Source organism: Montipora capricornis, chromosome 7, assembly GCF_036669925.1.
Source record: "Montipora capricornis isolate CH-2021 chromosome 7, ASM3666992v2, whole genome shotgun sequence".
Taxonomy (NCBI): Eukaryota; Metazoa; Cnidaria; class Anthozoa; order Scleractinia; family Acroporidae; genus Montipora; species Montipora capricornis.
Window position 1 is genome coordinate 41,990,330 of NC_090889.1, and position 11,212 is coordinate 42,001,541.

Below are 11,212 nucleotides of genomic sequence, written 5' to 3' on the forward strand. Positions count from 1 at the left end.
TTATTATTATTATTATTATTATTATTATTACTAAACTGTCAACAAAAGTACAAATAACCTGCGCATGAGTATAGGATACTTAGAGCTTCTTGTTAAAACTAACTCTTTAGCAGGAGACTCACATTTACATCAAGCTTTTACTGATGGGCTCCTGTTTTTATCTGTGGTTACCATGACCACGCCGTCTACTTTCACACCAACTGACTAAGGTGCCGTCTTGAAATAACCACTCAATATGACACGGAATTCAAATAATTTCATCGGGATATAGAGCCAAATATGGGGGTTCGCCTTGTTACCTCATACTCTCCTGCTATCATGGTGTAAGAGGTAGTAACTATTAAATCATAGATATGGGCCCAAAGAAGGAGAGAGAACAACTCTGACTATGCTGAAAATCGAACCCAAGAACTCCGAATTAAATCACCGACTCCTCTCTCTCTTTCCTCCGAGGGGACTCAAAGTGACTCAAAGAAAAAAAAAGCGAGAGGCAGGCGTAAAATAAGGTAGTGGCGACGAGGGAACGGATGCGTCTTTCAGCATTCGCGTCTGCACACACTTCACGCAGCGGAATTGTGAATAGGCGAGCCTCAGTGGAGGAATGAGGTCTGAACAGGACTGAGCTACAAGGCAATACGGAAACGAGTCGTTGGGAGTTAAGGTGCTATTTCCAGCAATTTAACATGTACTTGTATTAAGTATTATTCAAGTATGAAATCTTAGTTCCATTTTTCTAACCTTGGTCTCGTTCGTTTCGACGAAATTTGCTTATTTCTGTTCCTAAAATCCAGAGAAACTCGTGGTTTTCCCTCACTGGATCAGTGATATTCGATGAAAACAAAAAAAAAATCTGCATAAGAATACGCCAATAGTATTTATGTCGGAGGCAATAACGTCACCTCATTGTTTCTCAATTGCAATTTCTGCCGTCACCAGTCCTACGTCAGTGTTGTAAGTGAGAAATAAGCCATTTTAGTTTCCTTAGGCCTGTTGCTCTGAGCGATGCTAATTGTCAAGCATTTGAGATGGTAAAGACCTCGCTCTTTCACACAGAGATGATAAAGTAACTCCATAGTGGCTCATTTCATTCAAGTCAGAGGTGTAGGAACCAATCCGCGATCAGGCGGTCTTTTCTTTTTGGAAGGATGCGAAAGGTACGCGCTCTCCCTGAAGAAAAATACGCCTGACAGCAGATTATGCAAGAAGCAGAAAGTGAACTTTGGTTTTTGACAATTTTATTTAAATCTGTTAGAGGCGTTTACACAAGTTTACATAAATTACGACTTTGCTGAAAGCAGTTAGAACTTCAACATGTTCATGGTAATATTGATAATAATAGTAAACATTAATGCTAGATAATAGCAAAGCACTTTAAAGTGCAGCAATTGGGGGCTTAAGTAAGGGCAATGTCCACTAAAAGACAAGTTAAAAGAAAACTTTGCAAGATGGTAAGTCTTGACCGATTGTTCAATTATCTTCAAATGGACCTCAAAGTTGGTAATCTCACGTCGTTATCAAAGAGACAACGACCTAGAAATGTACCAAAATGTAAAACTCACGTGCAAGGTTGGTTATTTAATACATGTAGTAATACGTGAAGAAGCAGTTAACCTAGCAACCTTTGTGGCTTTCTTAATTGTTGTTGATAGAAGAATCCTCCTTACAAGAAGGGGGGGTCTCTCCACTAACTAAAACATTCACTAATTAGCAGGTAGTTTGAGGGTAATATTGAGTTGGTTAGGACAAAGACCAGTTAAAAGAAAACTTTGCAAGCTGGCAAGTGTTAAGCGATTGTTCAAGTACCTTCAAGTGGACCTCAAAGTTGGTCATGTCACGTCGTTATCACGGCGACAACGACCACGAAATGTACCAAAATGTAAAACTCACGTGCAGGGCCTGCAGAGTCTTGTTTTTTTTCATTAAACTCATTACTAGCTTTTTTATTTTATTTTGTGGCGTCCTCGTCACCGTCGTCGTACTGTCTTAGCTCCCTACTATGGCTGCCATGACTCATCACGAAAATTCACCGGCTAAAGTTGGTCATTTGCAAAACCAAGGATTGGATGTTTTCTGATTTTCATTCTGTAAGCATCAGGGTGACTGATTTTACTTTACTTATTCTGAATTGTGTTTACTTGATAAAGCATAATCTTTGATAGGCTGCTACACCTTGGTCATAAGCATTCTATACCTACCAGTTTCTTTAACAACGTAACGTAACATCCCGAAACAACAAGAGCCGTATAATTCTATTGCTAACAATTTTTGCAAAATATCTTGGTTTCTATCAATGCTAACTGAATAGCGGGATTTATCATTTTAGGAATTCTAAATCTTCAAAGCGTTTTATGCTAAAATGACAAAAGTGATGAACCAACCACAAGAAAGACTGTGACTGATCGGTTCTTCTGGGGGTTGTCATTGGTTGAAATAAAGATTTGACTCTTAACACTAATGACAACGATGTCAATTTACCTAGTTCCTTGTTACCTTTACTTAATACATTTCTCTTTTTAACTAAATTAAATCAAAAGAAACTGATTGCTTCTTCAGTACTTCAGACTTGACCATTTCTTCTTAGAGCGTGGCTTAACTGAAGCCGCCGCACACACGTCCTCGACCATTGAGTATTTTGTTCCATCGTACTTCGATTCGTCCAACAGTCCGAGGTACAACTGAAAAATTCACATGAAACAAGAACCTCATTTTCTAATCTCTTTTAATTCAATTCCGGTCAACACGACTAGATATTTCCCCCAGGACGGTATTAATAAATAGTTGAAAGAGTCATCATTGGGTCAAGAAAACTGTTCAAGTAAGACTTGGCGGAAGTAGCTTTTTTTCTTCAGCTCTATAGCTCTTCAATTAACTGACGCTAGCTCTGGAATGCACAACCTGTAACTACTAAACAAATTACATCCTTGTTTAGATTTCATAAATATATATTAAGAGTGTATTAATGACTGATCGCTGCATTAGTTTTCCTCCTTGATTATTTTTTTCTAATATTTATTATTAGGAAGCAATACTTTTAACCTAATTAATAATTATGTCTGATGATCGCGTAAGCGTGAGACTCAAGAGTCACAGAAAAAGTTATGTGTTATTGATTAGTTCAATCTTCAGATATACTACGCTCTGCGAACGCATCGAGCACTCTACCGCAATAATATACTATATATATATATATATTATAGAGAAGGTTAATTTGGGAACCGAAATCAACGCAACTAAGTAAACAAGTGAAAATGTGCTCAACTAGGAATCGAACCTGGGTCTCCAGATTACCGGCTAGATGCCTTAACCACTTCGCCATAGCAACAACCACAATATCAACACCAAGACAACACATACACAACTGTGGCCTCATAGCGGCTATTTCCGAGGAGACAATTTCACAAATTCTCTGCAATCAGGATCACGTCACTACTCCTCGGTCGATCAGCGATGCATGGCCAAATCCCCGTACAAATTTTAAGTACAGTAAGGTAGGGAGGGAATATATTAGCAATTTATTGCCTTATTTACTTACGATCACCAGCCTATTCCCGTTTGGATTTATTATTATTATTATTATTATTATTATTATTATTAAACCAATCACTAAGCGTAGCAATTGCAATCGCGTAATTACTTACGAAAGTTATTTGAAAACTGCTCTACTAGAATGTCTTTATCGTTCATGAATAGAGATGTGAAAAAACGAAAAAAAGTGTTGCGTCAGATTGGCATTTTAAAGCAGATCTCGATAATTACCTCTTTTTCGATGAGAGAAAGCAAATCTTTACGAATATTTTCAAAATTTGGACGAAAGTCAGGATTTTCTTGCCAGCACCTCTCCATGAAGTGATACCTGGGAACAAACAGTTTAACGTTATCTTAGTCTTAACCCCTGTCCACTCATCTCACGTTGATTGATGAGAATTATAGAAGCAGTAACTCTAGATAATTGATAACTCGATCTCATCTTTCTGTTTAAAATATCATCACTTCAAACAAATATCACAAGCGTTGCTGTTTTTAGGCGACGGGGCGACGATAAAGAATAAGTTTCTGAAAAACAACAGAGTGTTAGACATCGTTTGTTTATATAAACATGTATAAAGGATATTACATAGCGGCGCGAAGATATGAATTTTATTTCGGGAGGTGAAAACAATATTTTATTAACAACGGAGTTCGAGATAAAACTATTCACAAAGCGTTCTGTTTATTTCACATTGGGACTCTCCTCGATCACATCTACCTATATTGAGATGACTTTTGTGGCACCTATTCGGCTACATTATGATTTCTGTACTGTGCAATATTTACAGAAAAGGACAAAGGCTTGAAATATCGAAAAGCACCCGTTTTATCTTCTCATTTTCCTTGCAGAAAGCAGGGCACACAGAGAAGGACATTTCGATGGAGACACTTCATAGCACAATAATTATTTGTTTTACTTAGGACGTCAGGCCATGTGGGTGCCCAGAGACCCGAGACAAAGAACGGCTGACAAGTTGATATACAATCTAACCCTTCTGCATTAATTAACGATCTATTCTAAAATAATGAAGGGGGTAGTTTCTAAAGAAACTGTGGTGCTGCGTCGGTGGGGAAGTAGTACATTCGAAAAGATTCTACCAGTCTCGGGATCATTTTTGAGTAATTTAAAATTATTAAGAATGATACTTTTGACTGCGTGATTATGAGGATGGAAAGTGAGGGTGAATGGAATTCTGTCATTCTTATCTTTTTGTGACGTTTGTAGTGATGACTGTCGATCAAATTGTTGGGCGCGATGATGGCCCGCTTTGACCACAGAGACAGGATAGCCACGTTTTTCGAAGAACTGGCACATCTCCTCTGATTTGCTAGAAAAATCGGAGTCATCACTATATAGACGTCGAAGTCTAAGAAATTGAGAATAAGGAATGGAGTTCTTGACATGTGATGGATGTGCTGATGAATACAACAAATAACTGTGAGAATCTGTAGGTTTGTAGTGCACACTGGTACATAGCGCGTTGCCACTAATAGAAACTTTGATATCTAGGAAAGCCAATGAAGTTTCCGAAATTTCCCAGATATATTTATTTCATCCAGCACAGAAGAACTCGATCATTTTATAACCTCCGTCAATTCTTTTCATCCGGCTCTTAAATATACCTGGGAAATTTCGGAAACTTCATGGGCTTTCCTAGATATCAAAGTTTCTATTAGTGGCAAATTAAATTACTCAAAAATGATCCCGAGACTGGTAGAATCTTTTCGCAACCTCCACTTATTTCATTCAAACGCGACAAAAACGTAGGCACCTTTTTAGTTGGAAGCGCGCTCAAAACTAACGAGGAACCCGGCAATTTCAAATGCGCGCGCTCACGATGCCAAACTTGTCTTTTCATCGTTAACACTAGAAAGATATCAGGACCTAAGCGATCTGTTAAGATCACCGATCGTTTCACATGTACCTCCGCAAATGTCATTTATTGCATAACCTGTACGTTATGCAATAAATTATACATTGGCGAGACAGGTAGACGACTAGGTGACCGATTCCGCGAACACCTTCGCGATGTTGAGAAGAATGACAAAGATGCATTTAAGTCAGTCGCTCGTCATTTTAATCTCTCTAACCACTCCATAAAACACAGGGCTATCTGCGGCCTTTCCCTACATCTAGGTACGACGGAAAGCCGCAAGAATCTAGAACAAAAATTCATCTTCCAAATCAGCACCCTTAATCCTCACGGTATTAACGAACGCTTTTCATTTAACTAATATATTCCTATTTTTCATCTTTCCATGTTACCACCAATAGCGTAGCTGCTACTCTTTTATAAAAACTACACGTAACCCATAATTCCTCGATTCGCTCTGACGAAGGGCTAACGCTCGAAACGTCAGCTTTTAGAATCTCTGTACGGTGGCCAATTTACATTATCAACTCCGTTGATAAAACCAAATTTTTGTATTCTAAAATAAGCCTATACTTTTTATGCGGGAAAACACATGATCGCTGAGCTCGTGAGTAAAAACCAGGGATTACGTTATTACGTAATTAGTGCAAAAAGAGCAGCCATCTTCGATCATCTTGGATCCGCCATGTTGGGTTTTTATTTCTATTACTGTACGCCCCGAAAGCTTCCAAAGTTCAATGGTCTTCATTGAGGTCAATGCGTGGTTGAGCATCTGCACGTGAAATGGAAACTGAGGTCATAGACTGAATTCGTGTAAAAGGCACTCGCACTTTTTTATTTCCCATTGATGCATTTATCAGTCAACATTTGCTTCCCCACAATTTCAAGAAAATTTTATTATTTGTGACCTGATTGCTCGACATAAGTGAAGGTGGCCCAAGCTCTACGATTCGCGCGTGACGTAATTTGAACATCATATCAACATGACCATTAATTTGCATAATAGCGAAATTACAATGGTTTGTATGTGGAAAAAATGTATCGAATTGGAAGGCAAAATTAGGAGTGATTTTTCAATAACATTTTCTCGTCTAAACTACTTTGTAGTTCCTTTTGTGCCGTAGGGTCTTTCCCGTCACTCCGGACCCCTACTAAGTATTGTCTTTGTACCTAGAGACGTCTGAGCGTATCTTTGGCAGATTTTAGGGGGTATTACTCTTGGTAACAGAATGTGTAGATTTTATCGGGTGGATAGAGTAGAATATTTAATTAACTTGCAATGGCATCGAAGTCGAACACGAATGGCGTTTTAGTGGATCTTTAAGAAAAATGTACCCTGATGGAGCTTAAGGATGGAAGGTCAATTCGATAAGCAAGACAGGCAGGGAAAAAAAACATCTGGAATCTTCAATGCGACGAATAATGGACTTCGACAGCAATAACATCTTTCGATCATTGAAGGACTCGAACACATTGAATGCATCTATGTTATCTCTTTTGTCTGGCTATTTAAATTCATGCACTTAACTCTGCACTAATTCTTGACAGTCAAGAATTATTTGAAAGAAAGCTTGTCTATTTTATGCTTTATTATTAAAGGAAAAGGTTCTTCAGAAAATAATTTTATCCTGAAATCCGGTAAGCAATCTATTTAGTTGGTTTTTGAAACGGAGTGTGTTGCTTGTCTGCTCTCACGGGCTGAGATAGGAAGGGGTTTTTTGCCTCTAATAGCAAATATGTTGCTTCTTTCAATAAAGGTTTTGGCGGGAGAAGGGTTTGTGTTTTTTTCTTTAATCTTCTGCCTTTGTGGATACATCGTGTTCTGTAAATATTAACTAATTTGCATGCGTGGGTTGAAATTTGATTTTAAAAAGTCCAAAAACGGAGACAAGAAATTTACTCTGTTGTTCGAACAAAGTAAATGTTGTTTCGATTCCGGATGGATAATTTGTTAGGGCGTTTGACGATAACAAAAACAATAACAATAATTTTATTACTCGCAAAAAAATAAAATTTACAAATAGCTAGTTTGTTAATCTAGTGGGGACAAGACAAAGAAAAAGCGAGATTAAACACATACTACAAAATGAATAGAAAATACAACAACAATCAGAAAGAAACACTGGTAGTTTTCGCCACAGTTACATATCAATTTCTAATACAGTAGTTTGTTCTTTAAACTAAACTAAAATTACAACCAGAGGTATATACATGTATTGTATACGTTTGAAAATCATCAGGAATGGAATGGGAATGAGAATAAGTACGAAAAGTTGAGGAGGACAAACACGTACCGTAGGCAATTAATTGTACGCTCACAGAGCGTCTAGTTTTTAGATATTTTGTGGTCAAGACCGGAAATTTTAATTTTAGTAATGCTTACCCAATCAGATTGCAGCTCGTTCTTGGAGCTGCGCAGTTAGAAATCGAACAATCAGAGAGAAAAGAGTCCTGGATATTTGGAAACTTTACAAAAATACGCAAATTACCAAAAGGAAATTAATATTGCCCATCAATTACAGAACATTTCCGAAGACACTGCAGTTATTGGAGCGGTCGCAGATGCCGTTAAGCAAATGGCAGAAAGTTTACCTAAGGAACCTAGAGTCAGCGCAATTGTCAGGGCTTAGAACGATTGTCTGTGCCCTCGTGGCATGGAGCACGTAAGGCCTATGCCAGCTGGAAAAAAGGTGTTTAATTATAGGATGTCGAAGTATGAGGAACATAAGGATGAACAGCTTCAGTGTTCCCGAAAAGCCAAGCCAAAGGGATACTAGTGGACGGACCAGGTAAAGAACTCCAAAGGTATAGAGTTTGCTAACAAAAGGGAGCTTATGGACGAATTCCTGTCCGAGATAAACAGCCACAAGCCTGTAAAGGGTAATCCAAAGAGTCTGACTTGCTATGCGAGAAAGATATCTGAAGATTTGGGAGACACCTCGAGGCACCATTTTTCATGTCAAGACTCCTGTCGAAACTTGAACCCCGAGATAATTCAGACTTCGGTAGAGAGATGCACTGTGAAAAGAAAGAAGAAAAGGTGACCAATCTGATTTACTGGCTCCACCAAGAGGCACCTCTTCGATCGAGAGGAAAGACTACTGATGATGATAACGGTGGGCAAAGAGAGTGTGGTAGTCGAGAGCCCTACCATTGACGGATGGATCAACACGCAAACGGCACTAGCGTTGCAAATGACAAAATAAGAACATCTCGCTTCCTCCCCTGTATATCAGGGGTCAACTGTCAACCACAGATGGGACTGAATAGAAGATGTCGGAAGGGCCTAAGAACGTCACATTACAGTAATAACTGCAAAAGAGCTAACGGTAATATATAATTTTACCCAAGCCTAAAAGCGGAGCTCCCAATGCCTAAAGGGTTAGTGGAAATAAAAGGTTTGGAATTGTCCGCGTTTTGATCTTTCCGGTTGCTGCTTTAATAATGAAATTATTTTCTTTGCTTTCTGCTATAGAAAAAATCATTGCGTAAGTAGTGAATTCCCCAGTACATTTTACGCTAAAAACCGATATCGCATGGATCACGAAGCCATGAGTACGATATTGGTTTTTCGAGAAAAATTTTGGCAATGAATTTTTCTTGAATCTAACCTCATGAGTTTAGAAAACAATCACACCCTAAGCTGTAAATAGCCAGCAAATAGGAATCACGCTAAAATTAGAAGTCATAAAGAAAAATTTGTAAGTTAAAGGTCAAAAAAAGAGTTTTACTGATGTACTTTATTCCACGTTATCTCTAAAAACGAGATCATTCACATTTGATGTATGTATTTCATTGAAACACGCCAGGTTGGCTTGAAAAAAGAATCGGCAAAATACGCCAGTGCAACTAAGAAAGGACGAACATCAAACATGTTCAAACAGGATCCGCTCCAACACTAAATTACCTTTAGGTGCTTTAAACAAACTTCCAAAAACACAAGCTAGTGAATGTTCCCCCTAATTTTACGAAAACTCATTGCGATTACGTGTTTATGACATAAGGGCAAGTTTTTTTTGTCACTGTCGAGGCACACCGAAAACCAGTTGGGCAAACGGATTATTATTCGCTTGCATGATAGCAAAACAAACAAAAGAGTACAGATAATCGTTATTTAATTCCATTTGAGTATACGAACAAGAAGTGATTTCGAAAAACATTTGACTATAAAAAATTGCGATAAAACATTTCTTAAAATCATTTTAAGATTAAAAAATTGCTAAAAGATTTGCTATAAAAAGCGACGACGTTTCAACGTTAACTAAACGTCATTATCAAGTCAAAATATTTTTGAGTGAGTTTAGGTCTATAAATACTAAAAAATAACAATAGCTGATTAAAAGCTGTAACATGAGTCAATAATAAAAATTAAAGGAAATATTAAGCAAAAAGTTTTGCACGTATGGAGTCCGTCTGGGTATTTAAATTAGGCTTTAGATTCTTGATGAAGAGCATTTCAAATACTATCTCATCAGCGAAGGCAAAGGCATCAGTGATTGTATAATCATTTAGAGAAAGCGGCTTCAGCTTTTGTTCAAGCCATTTAGCAAGATTGTAATTGTAAATTCCGGTTGCTGATAAAATAGGCCTCATACTTAGTGTGGTTTTGTGAGTCTTGGGTAAGCCATAAAGATGAGCGAGCCTGGAACTCTTAGGCGAAAGTGAATTGACAATTTCTTCACGCAGAATTTGATTTAAAGTTTTGTGCAACTCTTTCTCTTTCTGAAGGAGCGGGTGGAAATGTTTAGGTGGTCGTCCACGCATTTTAGGTCGTTTGTCATCGACATGAGTAAATTTAGAGGTGTTGTCCACTGAAGCAGCTGCGCTTAGTAGGCGGATGTATTCGGGTTTGTCCATCACTACAACCCGAGAACCTTTATCGGGCTTAGTGATAACGATGTCGTCACGTTTCTTTAAGCGATTGAGAGCTTTGACAAGAGCCTTAGGTGGATTAGGGCTTGTACGCTGAATGTAGTTCAAAGCGATTGAACGTAACGTTGAGCTTGCCAGTTCCTTTTCATCTGCATCTTTCAATAGGGGCTCTATTCTCCAATACGTCTTCTCAAAGCTGGCTTGAATTTCAATGGGTGAAACTTTTTGAGGTAGAGAAAACTTCAATCCTCTGCAAAGGATACGTTTTTCAAAGAACGAAAGGTGGTATAACGACTTGTTGTTTATGTGTTCGTTGACATCAAACTTCTTTGAGATCAAGCGTGAGATCTTGTTGACATGACATTTCATCATTTCGATGTACTGATTGTTGCGAAGAATACTTAGCGTCCGTATCCGTACCCACACTATGAGTGAAACTGACATATTGGTCTCTTACGACGTCACAGCTCTTTTTACAAATGTACCTTTGGATGAGACCATCAAAATCTTGGTCAATAAAGCCTTTACTGATGATTGGTTCAACAAAACCTATGGCCTTAATTTGCAACAGGATAGCTTGCCAGACTACTAGAAACTGCCACAACCAATCAGCTTTTCCAGTTTAATGGTCAACTTTATCAACAGACAGATGGTGCGGCTAAGGGCTCGCCCCTTGGTCCTCTAATGGCCAATGTCTTCATGTGTCATCTTGAAGAAAAGCTTACACCCGATGGCTTGATGCCCCAATTGCACAAGAGGTATGTCGATGATACCCTGGCTAGAATGCCTAGTGCTGTTGCTGCTGCTGAGTTTCGTAGCACCCTGAATGGCCTACACCCCAGTCTAACATTTACGATGGAGCTTCCTGTGGATAACAAGATCCCTTTTATCGGCATTGAAATCGTCAAGAACGGAACTAAACTTGAAACTCAAGTTTA

General features: G+C 38.4%; 1 protein-coding gene and 1 pseudogene across 1 annotated transcript in view; one reads left to right on the forward strand and one right to left on the reverse strand.

The window, feature by feature from the left end:
* Positions 1-2,453: 2,453 nt before the first annotated feature.
* LOC138055991 (uncharacterized) overlaps positions 2,454-11,212 on the reverse strand; it is a 118,289-nt gene continuing 109,530 nt past the window's right edge. Inside the window, exons 24-25 of the mRNA XM_068901847.1 lie at positions 3,757-3,853; positions 2,454-2,675 (exon numbers count right to left, since the gene is read on the reverse strand). Coding sequence (XP_068757948.1) covers positions 2,550-2,675; positions 3,757-3,853 — 223 coding nt within the window. The 3' untranslated portion in view covers positions 2,454-2,549. The remainder of the gene's footprint in view (positions 2,676-3,756; positions 3,854-11,212) is intronic.
* Positions 8,118-11,212, forward strand: part of LOC138057640 (uncharacterized) — a 7,466-nt pseudogene continuing 4,371 nt past the window's right edge.